We start from the raw sequence: 19,262 nt of genomic DNA, 5'->3' as shown, positions 1-19,262 counted from the left end.
GGGTCTAGAGACTAATATGGTGTCCAAAAAATATCTTTTGTTAATATAGTATAAATTAGAGAATAACAATATTTATTCTTTAACATTAAACTTTTAAGAAATTTATTCATTTTACATTAAAGATAATAAATTTAAATCATCTAAAACAAAAAATTAATAAAATAATAAAATAAAAAATTAATTATAACTAAATTTATAATTTTTTAAATATATATCCTACTATTTTAATTTAAAAATAATTAATTTATCATTTTACTACTTTATCCTTTTTTTTCCCGTTAAAGAATAGAGAATCACCTAATCACGTTGAAAAAAGTTAGTATCTTATTTTAATTTTTAAATTAAAGAATCAACGTTTTTTTTAAAAAAAAATAAAAGATAGATTGCCTTATCTTTTTTATCTTGGTGCCCAGGAATAAAAGAAACCGACCTCACCTATGGAGTTAGCCGCCTTGAAGGAGTTATATAAAGGGCAGCAGCTGCATCACAGTTCCTCCAACGCAAACTCAATTACCGAGCAAGAGAGAAAAGAGGGAAAAGCTACCAATCCTAGGGTTTTAAATTACCGCAGAATTTTTTAGCAAGCTTCAAATAGACAAAGAACCCGATTGATTGAAACCTAATCTGCAACTGTAAGAGAGGGAAAGAAAGAAGAAGAAGAAGAAGATGCCGAAGAACAAGGGAAAGGGAGGGAAGAACAGGAAGAGGGGGAAGAACGAAGCGGACGACGATAAGAGAGAGCTGGTTTTCAAGGAGGACGGACAGGAATACGCGCAGGTCCTCCGTATGCTCGGTAACGGCCGCTGTGAAGCAATGTGCATCGACGGCATCAAGAGGCTCTGTCATATCAGAGGCAAGATGCACAAAAAGGTGTGGATCGCCACCGGTGACATCATCCTCGTCGGCCTCCGCGACTTCCAGAACGACAAGGCTGACGTTATCCTCAAGTACATGGCTGACGAGGCCAGACTTCTCAAGGCCTATGGCGAGCTCCCTGACACCACACGCCTCAACGAGACCGTCGGTGGTGGCCTCGAGGACGACGATGACCAGATTGGCGACGACTACGTCGAGTTCGAGGATGAGGATATCGATAAAATCTAATTCCTAGTTATCTTTTTGTCAGTCTTGTATTTTCGGTTTCATTGTTTTTCCAAGAGAGTTATTAACATTTTTCTGATGACGAGTTTACGGTGCTTACTGGATTGAGATGTTTATTTTTTTCGTCTTTCTATGGTTTCATCTTTTAAAGGATTTTAAGATATGGTCATCTATCCTTGTTATCTAGCTTGTGTATTTGTTAAATATAGATGCTAAACATAGGTTAACATAATTTGGTGATATAATTTCATAAATGACAATAAGCTAAGTAAAACTAGAGCACCTTTGAAAGAATGATGGTTTTACATTGAAAAAGAAGGCACTATGGAATGGTAATTACCCTTGAGGCATTGGAGGTTATGTATTTGGCATGTTTTCAATGGCATCTTGTGTGTCGCTTCCTTTTGAAATTGTCATCCAAAAGTAGTCATCATGTCGTCGTCTTTTAAGACATCAATTGGCACCGAAACTTGATTAGTGAAACCTGTTGCTTGCTGTCTGTTACAAACTAGACAAAGAAACCTAGTTGTTATGACGTTAATTAAATCAATTAGTTCGCCTAAGTAGATTATGGTTAGCTGATAAATCAACGTACCTAATGCATAGATACACGAAGCTAATGGTTCGGTGGCGCTCCCTTCACTCCAATACCAAAAAGATTAAAGGCAATTGACCTTATCACCAAATTCATGCAAACCTCTGACTTCTCTTGTGCATGGCACCCCAACAGAAGGAGGCAGAGGTATCCATGAAGTAGCCGCTAAGGTCTGTTATCACCTCCTTTCGGACTTGGAGCGAAGAGAGCTCCAACACAAACACCACAACTACCCAGTGGCTATTCTCAATGGAACTGCGGTTATGGGCTTCTCACTTGGAGCTTGACTTTATATAATAAATTAAGAATTGTCAAACGTTGAATCCATTTTCAACATTATTGCCGGCTTTGATCCTTTCCTTTTAACATATCCGATGCAGATAGACTCAATTGCGAATATTATATTTTATTTAGTGACGTGTGCTTGTGCGTACGGTGCAAGCATCTCCGTTTAATTGGCAGATTTAATTAATAATTAACAATTAAATCCACACAATGTTGACAAATTTGGAGTCAACTTTGCACCGGAAAGCAAAGTTGGCATTGCTGATCAATTGCTCAAATGAGTATATCATATTGTCGAATTGTTTTAATTCTAGAAAGAAGGTTATGATTTATAACAAATACTCTGTACATTCCTAAAAGCTTTAAAATCTATTGTTTTCTGAAAAAGCATTGTATGTAAAGTTCACATTGAAGGTTTGTGGGGCTGTAATCTTGCTTCAAGCAGTTTTGCCATCAGCGAGTTCTCATTAACTCCCTTTGGCAATTTGGAAGAAGAACAAGACTCAGACATGTCACTCAGCTTAGGCCTACAATTCCCTGTAACCACTGAACCCTCCCCGAAAATGTTCTCTGTCTCTGGATAAACCTTATCACCTTCTGATGATATAGAACTGCTCCCAACATGCTTTTCAATCGTTTCCTTTTGAGCTTGTGTTGCCAATTCACATTCTTCTGACTGAACCTGTTTCCTCATTGCTGCATTATCCAGTGAATGCAGGCATGGGTGAATCTCTTTTGGGGTGTGGCTACTGCATCTGCCTGAATCAACCGACCTTTTCGCTTGAAGAAATGTTTCAATATCAACACCTAACTTGTCAACAACAGAATCTCTTCCTCCTGATTGGACTTGCTTCGTTTGCCTGCGCTCATCAAGCCAAGCCTCTGAAATATGAAGCATTAGCCTATCAAGGTTATTTTCACCTTTAACCTGACCCGTCTCAGCGCCATTATTCTGTGTTAGAGAACGTGCTTCTCGTTCATAGTCTCTTATTCCTTTGGCAAAGTCGTCACACAGATTCTCCAATAGGATCCGACCTTTTTGCTCTCTTTCAAGATCTCTGAGACAACTTGACAGTGAAGACTTCATCTCCGAAAGCTCCCTTGTGAGCTTTCGACAAACGCTTTCCGAATGCTGTCTCAACCTCCTTTCTTCTTCTATCTCTTCATTCATTGATTGAACTGTAGCTTTAACTTTTTCATGTTCATTGTTCTTCCTCACAAGCTTGTCCTCTTCTATTTGCCTCATTAGGATCTCCATTTCCTGCTTACTCATTCGCTTTTCTTGTAGTAACTCTCTGACCTGTACCTGAGAAAGATCTAGCTCCATTTTCAAGGCTTTTATCACTGACATACTCGATGCATTCTGTTCTTCAAGGCTCGAGATGCGGCTCAGTACTTTGAGTAACTCTCTTGATGTTTTAGGGTCGCCACATTTACCCCTTAACTCCGCAGAACTTGTTGGATTTACTGAAAGATTGTACGGTGCCACCTATTTTAAGCAAACAAAAAAAATTCAAACTTAATATATACCATAATGATAATGGCTTATAAATTGAGGATTGAAGTTAGCTCAAATCAACAAAGTCAGTTATAAATCTATTTCTCTTTTTAACATATAATGTTCCCTATAACTCAAGTAAACCACTAATGAGATACCACTGATATAAAAGAGAACAGAACATGTAGAATATAAAGGAAAAATTAAACACAGATATATAATACTTACTTCCAATGTAAAATTAAACATAGATAATAATACTTACTTTCACGGAGTTACAGTAACTTGCAGGGGACACTGGCTGAGGAGCACAACCCTTACTTTCAACTGATCTACGGTGCTTGAGAGGTGATGCTTGGACATGTCTTTTCGAATTACGTTCTAATTTGGGCTTCATTGAGGAACATAAGAATAATACAATTACTTGTCTAAAAATGCATCAACAAATTCCACTAAAGCTGATTGAATTATAAATTTACGAATTCAGTTCACCCAGTCAATTGTTATAAATAACCAAAACTAAGTTTCCAATTTCAAAAGTGAAACTAAAATTTCCAATTATAGTTATAAGAAAAGAATGACACAAAAGGATGCGAAGAAACTAGCATACTCACTAAGCAGCAAATCATGCACCAAGAGTAGAAAAAGAAACTAGCAAACTCCCTAAGAATCAAAACATGCACAAGACTAGAAAAAGAAACTCGCGTAGTCGGGATTATACCTGGTGATAGGGGCTATCAGGAGGGTCAGCAAAGTGTTTAGGAAGCTTAAGAAGTGTGTTGCCCTTGCGGCGGCAGCGGGGAAGTAGTGCCATGTGGTAGGGCTGAGTCTCCCAGAGTTGTGCACAGAGCTCTCTGGCAGAGAGTGACGATGATGTGGGGCAGTTGAGGAATTCTTGAATGTTGATTCTGGAGTGGTGAGATGGAAGCTGAAGCCTCCATAAGGGTGGAGGAGTAGAAGAACCACCCCTTTTGTCCACAAACACCATTATTCCTTCTTCCCTTTTCTCCTCTCTACCTCTTTCCATCTCTCTCTTTCTCTCTCTCTCTCTCTCTCAACTAATTTTGTTTTGGCTTTTGGTGTGTACTTGTTTTGAAATACTTCACAGTGCACCAAGAAAGCAGCATGAACAAGTTAAGTAAGCTTGAGTGAGGGAGTAAGTTACAAAGGCAGCTTCTATTGTTTGAGTGCAGGCAGCCACCTCAGCACGTGCCCTCAATGTTGGGGCCGGCCCCCCATCCCAACACCTTAATTTTGTCTCCCTTTTGTCTTGTTTCCTCCTGCCTAAAATAATTGTTTCTCACTTTCATTTGTAATTGACAATTTGTAGACTAAATTCCCACGGTGGATTTTTAGATTCACTAATTTTTCAGATTTAAAATTTACTGTACAGCTCCTCGAAATCTAATTCTATGCATTATATTGATTTCTAAATGTTTTTCAACTTTAAATCAACCAATAAAATAGTAAATTAGTTCTGACTTATCACGTTAAACACATAATTAAATAACATCTTTTTATTTTAGTCCTTAAATAAGATAAAAGAAGGTAGTTTTAGAGAATAAAAAAAAATATAATGATTTGTATATCATATAATTTTTTTTTTTGTTTTTGTCTTATTTAAATGTCAAAACGAAACGACGCTGTTTAGCCATATGTCCAGCATGATAAGTTAGAGTGAATTCAACACTTAGTTCGCTAATTTTGTATTAGAAAGGGTCTAGAGACTAATATGGTGTCCAAAAAAAATCTCAAAGACCAGTATAAATAATTTTAAATTTGAGGGACTAAAATGATAAAAATTATGAATATGAGAAACTACTTTAAAAATTTAGTCACAACTTATAATTCTCTGCTATTATATATATAATGGTATATAATGGTGGGTTCTGTTATGATTATGGATGTAATACCTATGGTGGCCACATAATCAAAAGTTAGCCTGTAGTCTAGATTTGTTTGTAGTTAGCGAATATTGAATTTAGTTTTAAAATAATCTAAGGTAAATGATTCATGAATAGTGTAGGATTATGTTAATAATTTTTATTGTAATTCATGACTAAAAAAGATGAATTTTAAAATTGGGAATGACAGACATAGACAGTGTCATGGTTGATTTTTTTATGTGTTTAGCTACAGTGATGGCAGAAATAAATGTGATTCGATATGTAGTTCTTTACGTTGGTTTTTTATGAGGAGGTATATTTCGGTTCTATTTTTTTCGTTGTGGAACCTAAAGTAATTTGCGTGGTACTATCTTAAAGTGGTATCATTTTGTTTGTCAATTTCAATCCTAACAGATATAATGTAAAGTCGGTCTAATTATGATTCGTAACATTTTGTATTGAATATTTAGATGCAACAATAATAGCGTACCAACTAAATACAGTTTTGGCCCACCGCAGACCACACATAGTTTAGGACGACACAACTTCTTCAACTCCAAAATAAAACCCTCTCCCTTCCTCAACAAGCTTTTTTCAATAGGAGTTTTCGTGAAAAAAAAAATTAAAAGATTCTGTCTTTATTGAATATAATTTCTATCAATCACATACATATGTAATGCTATCCCTGATAATTAGCTATAAGACATTCTATTATTAGACTTGGTAATACAAGATATTTACATAAAGTTCATCAAATCACTTAATAATTTCAAGGAATTTATTTTCTAATATGCAGCCATGACAAATAGAATTTGATCTCCAATAGATTTGATTTATATTAGATATCATTAATGGATAAGCACACAATTTTATTTTTTTTTTAGAAAGGGTAAAATATTATTCTGGTCCCAACGTTTGGACCATATTTTAATTTGATTCCTAATGTTTTAAATGTTTTATTTTAGTTCCGAAAAGTTTCAAATGGGTTCAATGTTGTCTCGCAGTTAAATTTGACATGAACAATTAGCATATTTAAGAGCTAATATAACGTTCGATTTCGTATTTAAATAAAATCCACCTACCAATGATCACTAATGTAAAAAAATTTTCGTCAATTATTCGAGTCAAATTTAACGATAGGACAATATTGAATCTATTTAAAACTTTTTAGGACTAAAAGAAGACGTTTGAAACATTATGGACTAAATTATGATTTAGCTTAAATGTTAAGGATCAAAATAATACTTTACTATTTCAGAAATAATTTCAATGTACAATTATAATAATAATCTTGAATTAATTAAAAGGACTTAAACTATTAAACCCTTTGCGTCTTAAAAGTAGCTCATTAATAAAACTAAACATGTCTTTTACACGACCAAACTTTGATAGAAAGCATCATGTGTCAGCTCTCTCTCTCTCTCTCTCTCTCTCTCTCTCTATTAGGACATAAAAGTATATTTTTTCTAAGACTAAAATTGTAAAAAAAATAAGACAAATCATTTTCAAATCTCAAATCATTTTCCAAACTTAAATTATTTCCAATGTCAACTTAGTTTTAATATCCAATCATTTTCAATATTAAACCATTTTCGAATATCAATTCACTTCCAATATCAAATTAACTCCAAAAATCAAGAAAACTAATTCAACAAAGTCAACGAACAAATCAGAATACCTAACCTTCTCAAATAGTCAATAAATCAACCAGGCAAATAATTACATTCATCTAAAGCAACTCAATTCAATTTATAAAACTTGCACAAATCACAAAAATATATTTTTCGTATCCAGTTATAATAATTATTGTAAATAAACTGAGTTTAAGAAAAAATTCTACCTCGAATAATCGAAATTTGAAAACTATAAAACGCGTCAAAAACTCTTTTTCTACCGGCCCACCATAGCTACAATTTTCCGCTATTACATCTATAATAATTTGCAGAACCAAATGTTATAGTGTAACATTTCATATATATATATATATAGCAAAGGTTCTGCTATGGTTATGGATGTGATGCCTATGGTGGCCACATGGTTAAAAGTTAGACTGTGGTCTAAATTTGCTTATAGTTAAGGTTCTGCTATGGTTATGGATGTGATGCCTTTGGTGGCCACATGGTCAAAAGTTAGATTGTGGTCTAAATTTGCTTATAGTTAATGAATATTAAGCTTAGTTTTAAAATAATCTAAGGTAAATGATTTATGAATAGTACAGGGTTATATTGATAATTTTCATTATAATTCATGACTAGAAGAGATGAATATTAAAATTAGAGATGACAAACATAGGCGGTGTCATGGATAATTTTTTTGATGTGTTTGACTATGATGATGGTTAGGGGTGTGCAAAAAAACTGGTTTCACTAAACTGAATTGAAACTGAACTGAAACTGTTTTAAATAAACCAATTTTTTTAAATAAAAAACTAAACTGAAACCATAGTTTTTATGAAAAATCAGTTTATTAAAAACCAGTTTTTATGGTTCAGTTTAGTTTTAAACCAAATTAAAACTGGTTTTATTTAAACTCTAAAATTAATTTTACATACTCTTTCTTTCTCTTTCTTCCTTCTCTCTCTCTCCCCTTTCTCTCTCTCTCTCTCTCTCTCTCTCTCTCTCCTCTCCCTCTCTCTCTCTCACCCCCTTCCTTTTTCTCCCTCTCCCTCTTTTTCCTCTCTCTCTCCCCCCTCCCGCCCTCTCTCCACCTCCCCTCTCTCTTCCTCTTTCTCTCTCTCTCTCATTTTTTCTCTTTTTTCTTTCTCTCTCCTATTCTTCTCTCTCTCCTTTCCTTCTTTCTTTCTCCTTTTCTCTCTCTTTTTTCTCATTTATCTCTCTCTTTATTCTCTTTCTCTCCTTCCTTTTTCTCTTTTCTATTTCTCTCTCATCCTTTTTTCACTCTATATCCCTCTTCTCTTTCTCTTCCTCTTTTCTCCAAAATAAGAGAGAGAAGGAGGAGAGAGAGAGAGAAGAGGAGAGAGAGGAGGAGGAGGAGAGAGAGGAAGAGAGGGGAAAAAAGAGCGCAAGAAAAGAGAGAAGGAGGAAGAGAGAGAGGGAGAAAAATTGAGAGAGACAGAGAGAAAGAGAGAGGGAGAAAGAGAGAGAGAGAGAGAGAGAAATGGGAGAGAGAGGGAGTGAGAGACAGAGAGAGAGGGATATGGGAGAGAGAGAAATGAGAGAAAGGGATAGAGAGGGAGAAAAGGAGAGAGAAAGAAAGGGAAGGGGAAGAAAGAAGGGAAGGGGAGAGATAGAGAGAGGGAGAGGAGAGAGAGTGAGAGGGGAGAGAGAGAGTGGGGAGAGAGAGAGAAAGAAAGATGGAGAGTGTGAAAACTAGTTTTAGCCTATAAACCAGTTTAAACTGGTTTTTTTAATTAAAACCAGTTTTATTTTTATGAACTGGTTTAAACTGGTGCACTGTATTATAAACTGGTTTAGAACTAGTTTCATATGTGACAAAGCAGTTTGGTTTAGTTTCTAAACCATTTAAAATGGTTTAGTGCAGTTTCAGTTCAGTTTATAGAAAAACTGAACCATGCACACCCCTAATGATGGTGGAGGTAAATGTGATTCGATATGTAGTTCTTCACATTGGCTTTTGATGGGGAGGTATATTTCGGCCCTATTTTTTTCGATGTAAAATCCTAAGTAATTTGCGTGGCACTATCTCAAAATGGTATCGTCTTTCTTGTCAATTTCAATCTCAACAAATACAATGTAAGGTTAGTCTTATTATGATTCGTGGCATTTTGTGTTGGATATTTAAGTGCAGTAATAATAGCATACCAATTAAATAAAGGTTTGGCCCATCGCAGACCACACATAGCTTACGACGACACAACTTCTTCAACTTTGAAATAAAACCTGCCCTCTTCCTCAACAAGCTTTTTCCAATGGAAACTTTCGTGAAAAAAGATTTTAAAATGTTCCATCTTTATTGAATATAATTTCTATCAATCACATACATGATGCTATCCCTGATAATTAGCTATAGAATTTTTTATTATTGGACTTGATAATACAAGATATTGACATAAAGTTCATCAAATCACTTAATAATTTCGAGGAATTTATTTCTTAATATGTAGCCATGACAGATAGAATTTGATCTGCAATAGATTTGATTTATATCAGATCTCATTAATGGATAAGCACACAATTTTATTTTTTAAAAATAATTTTGATGTACAATTACAATAATAACCTCGAATTAATTATAAGGACTTAAGCTATTAAACTCTTTGCGTCTTAAAAGTTGCTCATTAATAAAACTAAACATGTCTTTCACACAGTCAAACTTTGATAAAAAATATCACGCCTTTTCTACATACTTCAATAATATAGACATCCATAGCCATGACTCTCAAAATCACGGCAGACGTCACCTCTCTCTCTCTTCTCTCTTCTCTCTTCTCTCTCTTAATTAGGACATAAAAGTATATCTTTTCTAAGATTAACATTATAAAAAAATAATAAGACAAAAAAAACCCTAAATTTAAGAAATAAAAATTTAAATTTGTCGTTTTACTTCACATCATTGCGGGCTGTTTTTTATTTAAATAAATATCAAAAAACGATTTATTTCCATAATACGACACAGCTAATTTTTTTTTATTTGCACAACTCTATTTCACAATCCCATCAACAAAATAAATTTGCGCTACATCTCAAGACAGATGCCTACAAAATGGTCATTTCAGGTCTAGCACACGCGAAGGGGGCATATCTAAGAAGCCAAACGCAAAATGGCACGCTTTTTATTTTTAATATGGAGGAGAGGTTGGTGTGTTGAAACGTTATGGAGAGCACAGGAGCTTTACCTGCATGTGGTGTTAGGGGAGCACAACTCGGACCGAGGGAGTTGGAGACAAGAACACGGACAGTCCGATTAGAGGGAGCAACTCGGACCGTCTGATTTGTGATAGGCCAGACACGTGGCGCGCATTCGTTGCTCCCCAGGACGGTGCCCCTTATACCAACATGCTTCCTCACACCTAACTCACTCCATCCGATCTCTTTCATACAACCCCACCAGCAATCCCTTTTCTCTCTTCTTCTTCTTCTTCAGCTTCCATAACTCCATTTTTCTTCATGCAAGCTTGAAGCAAAAATTTACAATGCCTAAGAAACAAAAATATAAAGATGTTGATCGTTCTAAACTTCATATTATATATTATCTCAGCCATCCTGATTATGTAAGTTTAGTTTTTAATTTTTTTTTTATATTTCAGATTTATTATTATTGTTAAAAATTTAGGAATATATATTTAAATGAAATAAATATTATATGTTATAGAGTTAATATTATTTTTGTTAGGAAGTGAATTTAGGAACATATAGGTTAAAATTGTGATTATCATTAGAACTTAGGAATTTATAGTTGAGTCTATATATGTGTATATGAATAGTTGTAGTTGATTAGTGAACTTTTTAATTAATAATAATATTTAAATTGATGTAATCTCATAAATTAGTAAAAATAATATATGTTTAAAATTTTTTGTAATAATTTTAGAAATTATAATTAATTATTATGTTTAAGTTGGATAACTTTTGAAAATGGTTTGAGAAATTTTGAGTAAATTAGGCAGAATTTTTTTAATAAATTTTTATTTGTTGTTATATTTTTAATTGAAATAAATATGTTAGTGTAGTTGAGGGCATTGTTATTAAAACCGGATCGGATCGGACCGGCCGGTTCAAGAAAAGAACCGGTGAATCATACCAAAAATTGATCCGATCCGATGATGTCACTGCATTAGTCAATGAAGCGGTCAAAGTCGATAAGACCGGTTCGACCGAACCGTCTGAGTTTCAAAATTTTTTCAAAATGTGGAAGATGGGGTTCGAACCCCCCTTTTCAAGGAGAACAAAAGTACCCATCAAACAAGAAAGTTAACGTTGTACCCATGAAAGATGGGTTTCGTGTGACAATAGTACCCAAACCGTGATTTTTTGTTGACTTTTTAATAAAATTATCAAATTACCCCTTCTATCTTCTTCCCCAAATTCCAAATTTCACAACCTTCATCATTCGTCTTCCTCCTCTGCTGCTGCCAGCCACCTTGTGGAACAACTACTATCCAACCTGAAAGGGGCAACCTGCAACAACGGCCGCATCTTGAGGCCCTCCCGCAACAACCTCTCTCTCAGAGGAACCATCTCTCCCTTCCTCTCCAACTGCACCTACCTCCAATCACTCGACCTCTCCTCCAACGCCCTCACCGGACCCATCCCTCCCGACATCCAGTCCCTCGTCAACCTCGCCGTCCTCAACCTCTCTTCTAACCAACTCCAGGGCCAGATCCCGCCACAGCTCACAATGTGCGCCTACCTCAACGTCATTGACCTCCATGATAACCTCCTCACTGGTCCCATTCCCCAGCAATTGGGCCTCCTCGTCAGGCTCTCCACCTTCGATGTATCTAATAACAGGCTTTCCGAACCCATACCGCCTTCTTTGTCCAACCGGACCGGCACTCTTCCCCGCTTCAACGCTACCTCCTTCTTGGGGAACAAGGATCTCTACAGCTACCCTCTTCCGCCCATCAAGACTAGGGGCTTGTCTGTTTTGGCCATTGTTGGGATCGGGCTCGGGAGTGGCCTTGCCAGCCTCGTCCTTAGGTTCACTGGGGTTTGCATATGGTTGAAAGTCACGGAGCACAAGATGGCTCTGGATGAAGGCAAAATCAGTCAGTTCATGCCTGGTGGCTGGCAGCAGCAGAGGAGGAAGACGAAGGATGAGGGTTGTGAAATTTGGAATTTGGGGAAGAAGATAGAAGGGGTAATTTGGAAATTTTATTAAAAAGTCAACGAAAAATCACGGTTTGGGTACTATTGTTACACGGAACCCATCTTTCATGGGTACAACGTTAGTTTTCTTGTTTGATGGGTACTTTTGTCAGCGTTTGCAAAATTCATGGGTACCAATGGTAGTTTTTCCTTATTTAATTTAGTTAAGTTTTTGTTATAAACCCATTCATTCTTAAATTAATTATGTTTTTAGTTAACAATAATTATAGAGTCACTTATTTCTTTTAGAGTAAGGTATCGTTTTTATCCTTAACATTTGTGGTAAGTCCTATTTGTGTCCCTAACGTTTAAATCGTCCTATTTGTATCCTTAACGTTTATAAAAGTGACTCAATATTATCCTACTATCAATTATATTAACAAATCAGATTATATTTTTCAATTATTCTCACTTGGATGTATTCATTCTCAATTAGGTCTCACTTGGATGTGTTCGATTTTAATATTATACCCACTATTTGTGTTTAGATTCAATTATATCCTTAGAAAAGTGAATTATGTAAATGTTGTAGGAATTAGTTTCAATATTTGATGAGCTATTTTTCAGAGTAAATCATCGATTCTATCCCAGACATTTGTATTCTAACTTCAAGAAGAGATTTTTAAAACTCAAACTAAAGCGCTCATGATGTGTAATTGATGGCAGGATAACATTGAATCACTTTTACAAACGTTAGAGATACAAATAGGACGATTTAAACGTTAGGGACACAAATAGGATTTACCCCAAACGTTGGGACAAAAATAATACTTTACTCTTTTTTTATAATTATATAGTGTCTGTGAATATTATTTTTTAATAAATATTTTTTTTGTTTGAATGGGATTTAGTAAAATTATATATCATAGCTTTGCGATTTGAATTATTATGTCTTGTTTAGATAATTGTGGAAATTATTTAAATTATATATCATAGATAGTTATTATCATTTAGTAGTAAATTAGTCATTGTTAATGATTTGACTAATAATCTGCTATATTTTTGTAGAGTTTACTGTATCTGACATGTGATCACCCACTCCCTCTGGATCGATACAATGATAGGGTTGAGGAGCATTTACAGTTTACTGGTTTCTTTCATATTTCTCAAATTAGAGTAGTTCAAGGTCAAAAAGCACTGGTAAATGCACTAGTCAAAAGGTGGCACCCAGACACATATACCTTTCACCTTCTTGTTGGTGAATGTGCTGTGACACTGGAAGATGTTGCTGTTATCCTTGGTCTTCCAACAGACGGTCTTCCAGTCACAGGGATGACTATGAGTAGTTTTGAAGCCTTAGAGGCGGAGTGTTTGCAGCAATTTGGGATTGCACCAAGGAAGTCGGACCGTAGAGCAAGCTGCATAAAAATAATCTGACTTCGAGATCTAAAAGAAAGATTATAGTTGGTTGACAAAACCAGCATGCAGAGGTATGTGAAGTGCCACATTATGTTATTATTTGGTATAGTCTTGTTTGGTGACAAGTCTAGGACATCTGTGCACTGGAAGTTCTTGCCTTTGCTTCGTGATTTTGGTAGTATCGGACAGTACAGTTGGGGATTTGCATGCTTGGAACACCTGTACAGGTCATTATGCAGGGCATCTCGTTTCGACTGCAAGGAAATCGATGGTCCGCTAACACTTCTGCTAACCTGGGCTTGGATCTGTCTCCCATATCTAGCTCCGGTTCCTCGGGAACCCCGGAGTTTTTCGCTTGCAAATAGGTATCATTATGTTACAGTTAAAATCCTATATTCAACTGTAGAAAGGAATTGTGTTAATGAATTAAGTCATATTAGGTGGCATAATTGGGAGTGTGGAGACCGACACTTTAGGTATCTTACACTTGAGCAGTTTAGGAAAGCCTTGGATGATCTCCAGGAAGGCCAGGTGTGTAGTTATTAAAGAAGTATTTGATGGTTGATTTAGTGTTATTGTTATCTGGGTTGTAATAATGCGTTTTCGTTATTTTCCGCAGTTTGTGTGGCTTGCTTATGCTGTTGATCACATTGAACTAGATATAATTCCTCCAGATATCTACATGCACTTGGTTGTGTGGAGCGCTACGGTGCCATTAGTGTCTTTTGAAATCATTGAGTGGCATGCAATCGATAGGTTTAGGAGACAGTTTGGTTTCGTGCAGGGAGTCCCTCATCAGGAACGGAATCTTGATAAGGCACACGGAATGGTCCTGACTGGTCCTAAGAATATTGACTGGACCACGGCCACGACTCAATCATTTTGGGTGATACAGTGGACAAACAGGTATAACCACATTCAAACTGAGCTTCCCATGCCTCCACAGCATCCCTTGGATATTTACATGTACAGGTACCGTGCAAGATATGGCAACCACTTGAACCTGTCGGATCGTGTGGGTCAAGAGAATGTTGAGGGTAATCAAGTCATGGATGATGACAATGAAGAACAGGAGCAACAGTCACCGCCACCTCCACCTCCACCTCCACCTCCACCTCCACCTACACAAGAACAACCGCAATTTTCAAACCCATATGTACCACAAACACAGTTTACTACATCATATCCAATACATCAGCAATATTGAGGTACTCCACAGCTTGACTCAGGAGATGTAGCATCTTTTAGCCAGTTACATGGATTCATGGCTGCAGAAGCAGGCCAATCACAGTATGGCCAGCAGCGTGATATCATGGCTGGTAGGTATTCCTTGGACGCTTTGCATCCATACCGCACTTCCTCGGTTAGTACTGGAGGGTTGGTATCTGGGGACTCTAGTAGGAGTGACGGTGGTAGATGAATTCTTAATAGTCAAAATCCTCGTCGTGTTTCAATGGGTCTAATTGAAGAAAATGCTAGGACAGCTGAGCTAGAGACGGATGAGTATCTAGTTGATACCCCGGATGACGATGAGGATGAGGATGAAGATGAAGACATGGACGAAGATGAAGAATTTGATAATGATGCTTCTGGTGAGCATGATGGTGCATGTCCTATTACTGCTTTAATCTTTAGCCAATTTATTATATTATATTCATATATGGTTCATTTGCTTATATTATATACTTGCTGGGTCATTTGATTATATTATATTCATATTTGGTTGATTTGCTTATATTACATACTTGCTGGGTCATATCATTTGTGTTGATTTGATTATATTAGAAACTGGTTCAGTCAACTAAATAAGTTGTACACAGGTGAGGCACGAACTCCAGCTGAAATAAGGAAAGGCTACAATCTCTGGGTTGATCTGCCACGTCGTAGCGCTAATCGATACACTCCATCCGTGTTCAAAAGGATCTCCAAGAAATGCAAGGATCTTGTGGACGACATGAAGTGTGCAAGGAGAAAGTAGTTTTTGTGTAGTTAGTATTATTACTGTGTAGTTCATCGAACATTTTTCCATGTATCGTTTAAATGTTCTATGTATTGTCACAATTCATATCATGGAGTAGTTTTCTATCGAACATGGCATATGGTGGTTCAAATAACATACTTTATAGTAGTTTGATATTAGTTACAATGCTTCAAATAAAATAGAGTACATAGAATTAACACGAAATACATAAATCTACTGAGCATTATTGCCGGCACTTGCACCACCTGCCTAACGACATCTACTATGGCTGTGTCCCTCAGCCCCACATTGCCTACATATCCTAGGACGACGTAACATTCGCGTGTCCATCTCGTTCAAGAAGCACGTCATCCTTGGACGACCTTTGGTTACTCGTCTCAGGTACGGATTCGGAACGAATCGAGGCCCGTTGTAAGCAGGCCATGTAGTAGGATTCTCCAGTGGCCTAAACCTGGCTCGGTAAACCCGTCGAACTTGGTCAATCTTATACACCTCATGAACATAAACTTGCCAATCTAGTCGTTGATTTGCACAACACGCAAACACATGTCTACAAGAAATTCGGTCCACCTGGAACTCACCGCAGTCACATCGTTGTCGACGGAGGTCGACGGCAAACTCCACTCCACTTGCCATCTCACGCACTTCAAAGACCTCATTCTGCCTGTCGAAGCAATTCACCTGGATGTTTCCTGAAGCAAGTTGATTTGCATGCAACCTGGAGGTCACAAGCTCAAAAAAAACATGGCCAGCAGTAATCCGAGCCTCCGCCTCAGCTCTTTTTCGAGTGAACAACTCGTTGAGCCTGTAGAAAGTTGCTTTCACAAGTGGGGAGATTGCGTGCACCCTTCAAGACTGAGTTGATGCATTCCACGAGGTTCGTAGTCATGTGACCCCATCGGTAACCACCGTCGAATGCCAATGCCTACTGTTCGCGGGGGATTCGGTTTAGCCAGGTTGTGTAAGCCTCGCCCCGTTCTCGTAAAGGTTGGTAACACAATTCGTACTCGCGGACCGTCCTCGAATATCCTGTGCAATAAGAAAGGACAAATTACAAAATAAACCATTAATAGTACCCTATTAATAATGAAACTCAAATTACAACAAGGTTACCTATATTGACGACAAGCTTCTGTAGGTATGGTGCCTTAAACTTTCTCAAAAAATTCGACTCTATATGCCTGATGCAAAACATGTGGAAAGCTCTGGGAGGCGACCAAGCTCCGTTACTGCGAGCCACAACTGCATTGATGGATTTGTGTTGGTCAGAGATCAGTCCCACACTATCCCGCATCACTACATGCTGTCGCAGGTTACTCAGAAAAAAGTGCCACGCATCAGAAATCTCTCCCTCCACAATAGCAAATGCAATTTGGACGATATCGTTGTTTCCATCCTGTGAAACTGCAACCAACAGACAACCCTTGTACTTTCTGTACAAGTGAGTCCCATCTACTTGGACAACTGGTTTACAATGTCTGAATGCTCTAATACAGGGGTAATAACTCCAGAAGACTCGATGTAACACCCGGATATCCGTAACCAAGTCATCGCCTTGATATGCAGGCATAGTCTCAAAATGGACAACTGCTGATGGCTCCTTATGACACATGGCCTCAAACCATATAGGCAAAGCTTCGTACGATACTTTCCAACCTCCAAATATTTTTTCAACTGACTTTTACTTAGCCAACCATGCTTTTCGATAGTTGACGGTGTAATTGAACTTCGACTGTACTTCCACAATAACTGATTTCACCTTTATCGAGGGATCAACCTCAACCAACTGCTTTATTGCTTCTGCAATTGTGTTCGAATCCAGCTTCGAATGATCCTGAGAAATGATTGCTCTGGTGCAAGTGTGACTACCATTATACCTCCTTATAACCCAACAGTACTTTCTGCTGATCATGCTAACCCTGATAAGCCAATCACAACCTGACCCATACTGCGTACACTTGGCATAAAATGTCAGCGGCTCCGACTCATACACCCGGTAGTCTACACCTCTTCGGATAGTATAATCTTTTATCTCCCTAATAACAGCTTCCCTAGAACTGAATTTCATACCTACGGAAAATTCACAATCTGCGACAACAGAAATTTCTGCCACGACGACAGTCGTAGCATAAATATTTAATACACAAATATTTAATAAGTGCAATTAAAATTAAATCAATCCACAATACAGCAATCTTAGTATAATTAATAAACACTAATTAAAAGCATAAGCACATAAATAAATACTAAATAGTAAATACTAATTATTATTTAACTTCATCAATAACTAACTGCAAATAATGTTATTAACTAAACAAACATACAATCAAATGCTAACTTGCGTATATTATCTCATATCACGTAACTATTTGTTCACATCGATCAATACAAATTATTATAAAATTCTAATCCTTCGTATATATCTATAGTCAAATACGTACCTGCATTCATATACTCCAAAAATTTCGGAGCGTGCATGGCTTCCAAGTCCAAAACTCGCACGAAAGACGGCTCCTCAAACGGGTGTTCGTTTGCGAGTGCATTTGCCACGTCAGCTACATTTAGTGCCACAGTGCCGTCACCTTGGTCTTCGTCTCCATCAGGACCAACAACTTCATAATTGCTTTCAAACTTTTTCTCACTATCGTTGTTGTAATCTTTCTGTTCAATATTTCGATCGACTTCAGACAGTTCGAATTCAACATACACCTCAATGAATGATATCTGACCGCGACTTTCAATATACATTGAAAACATCTCTTGCATGCTCGCTTCATCTGTTACATATTTCGTTTGAAATTGAACGAATCCACCAAATACAGGTATGGGATACCTGTATAAAATACATGATATTCTTCTAGACAACCCAGATTCTATCTTCTCACAAATCACACCTTTTAGTTCTTCGAATGAGATTGTGAATGGAATAACAATATCTAACGGATTTTCACAAATAAATTTCACTCCTTCAACAGTTTCTAACAAAATCTGACCGAAATAATATACTTTCAGTAAGAATCTATCATCCATTTTTCTCATTCATATGAATAAACTTCAAACTCTCATTATTTTTTTTCGTCTGAAAGAAGAGAAAGATAGACCGAGTTCCTGAAGGAAGAAGACGATGAATTGAAGGAGAAACACTCTTATCAGTACAATACGAGCTACCCACATTTATATAATAGTTAAAAAACATATTAAACTCAAATCGGGCCCACCGATTACGCTTCACATATTCAAAAAAATATTTTTTTATACCAACTCGGTGGGTCCATTTTCATTTTATAAAAAAATGAATTCTAATCGGAGGGTCCGTTTTCTTTTTACAAAAAAAAAAAAACTAATTGGACGGTCCGATTAGTTAACCGTAAAATTCAAATTTTCTCTCCCTCATAACTCGGACCATCCGATTTGGTAACCCAATTTTTTTTAACAGAATTTGGATGGTCCGATTTCTTGCACCATATTTTAGCCAAAAGCTGTCCCACATCCATGTATAGCACCCCCATCATCCATATCAATGCATAACACACACACGCATGACATATCTAAATTAATCAACCCAAAACGGTATCTTTGGTGCATTATTTACAACAATACTACTATTATTAAGGTCCAATTTGGGTAAATAGCTTAATTAAGTTTCTTTTAAAAAATAGTTTAAACAATAAATATTTATATTAAAAGTAATTTATAAATAAGTTATTTTATATTTGATTTTTTAGTTCTAAAAGTGATTATTTAAAAAAATATGATAAAAAAAATTTTA

The 19,262-nt window shown here is 36.6% G+C and overlaps 5 protein-coding genes across 5 annotated transcripts; 3 read left to right on the top strand and 2 right to left on the bottom strand.

Annotated features, from left to right (window-relative positions):
• LOC107645726 (eukaryotic translation initiation factor 1A) lies at window positions 423-1,281 on the top strand. The gene has a single exon (XM_016349811.2). The coding sequence runs from the start codon at window positions 667-669 to the stop codon at window positions 1,102-1,104; it is 438 nt and encodes a 145-aa protein (XP_016205297.1). The 5' UTR covers window positions 423-666; the 3' UTR covers window positions 1,105-1,281.
• Window positions 2,357-4,780, bottom strand: LOC107647978 (uncharacterized protein At5g41620-like). The gene is made up of 3 exons (XM_016352011.2): window positions 4,201-4,780; window positions 3,745-3,870; window positions 2,357-3,470 (listed from the first exon to the last, which is right to left on the bottom strand). The coding sequence occupies exons 1-3, from the start codon at window positions 4,504-4,506 to the stop codon at window positions 2,385-2,387; spliced, it is 1,518 nt and encodes a 505-aa protein (XP_016207497.1). The 5' UTR covers window positions 4,507-4,780; the 3' UTR covers window positions 2,357-2,384.
• On the top strand, window positions 11,327-12,182 carry LOC110263912 (leucine-rich repeat receptor-like kinase protein FLORAL ORGAN NUMBER1; the record flags this gene model as incomplete). The annotated part of the gene is made up of 1 exon (XM_021105775.1): window positions 11,327-12,182. A coding segment is annotated over one exon (840 nt), but the record flags the coding sequence as incomplete, so codon positions are not given.
• On the top strand, window positions 12,250-15,328 carry LOC110263707 (serine/threonine-protein phosphatase 7 long form homolog). The gene is made up of 5 exons (XM_021105452.1): window positions 12,250-12,267; window positions 13,162-13,501; window positions 13,622-13,783; window positions 13,919-14,043; window positions 14,132-15,328. Exons 1-5 carry the CDS (start codon window positions 12,250-12,252, stop codon window positions 14,717-14,719), a joined length of 1,233 nt encoding a protein of 410 aa, XP_020961111.1. The 3' UTR covers window positions 14,720-15,328.
• Window positions 15,743-17,063, bottom strand: LOC107646394. The gene is made up of 3 exons (XM_016350580.1): window positions 16,607-17,063; window positions 16,423-16,522; window positions 15,743-16,211 (listed from the first exon to the last, which is right to left on the bottom strand). Exons 1-3 carry the CDS (start codon window positions 17,061-17,063, stop codon window positions 15,743-15,745), a joined length of 1,026 nt encoding a protein of 341 aa, XP_016206066.1.

Source organism: Arachis ipaensis, chromosome B06, assembly GCF_000816755.2.
Source record: "Arachis ipaensis cultivar K30076 chromosome B06, Araip1.1, whole genome shotgun sequence".
Taxonomy (NCBI): Eukaryota; Viridiplantae; Streptophyta; class Magnoliopsida; order Fabales; family Fabaceae; genus Arachis; species Arachis ipaensis.
The sequence above is the reverse complement of the archived record's forward strand: the minus strand, read 5'-3'. Positions and strand labels throughout refer to the sequence as shown.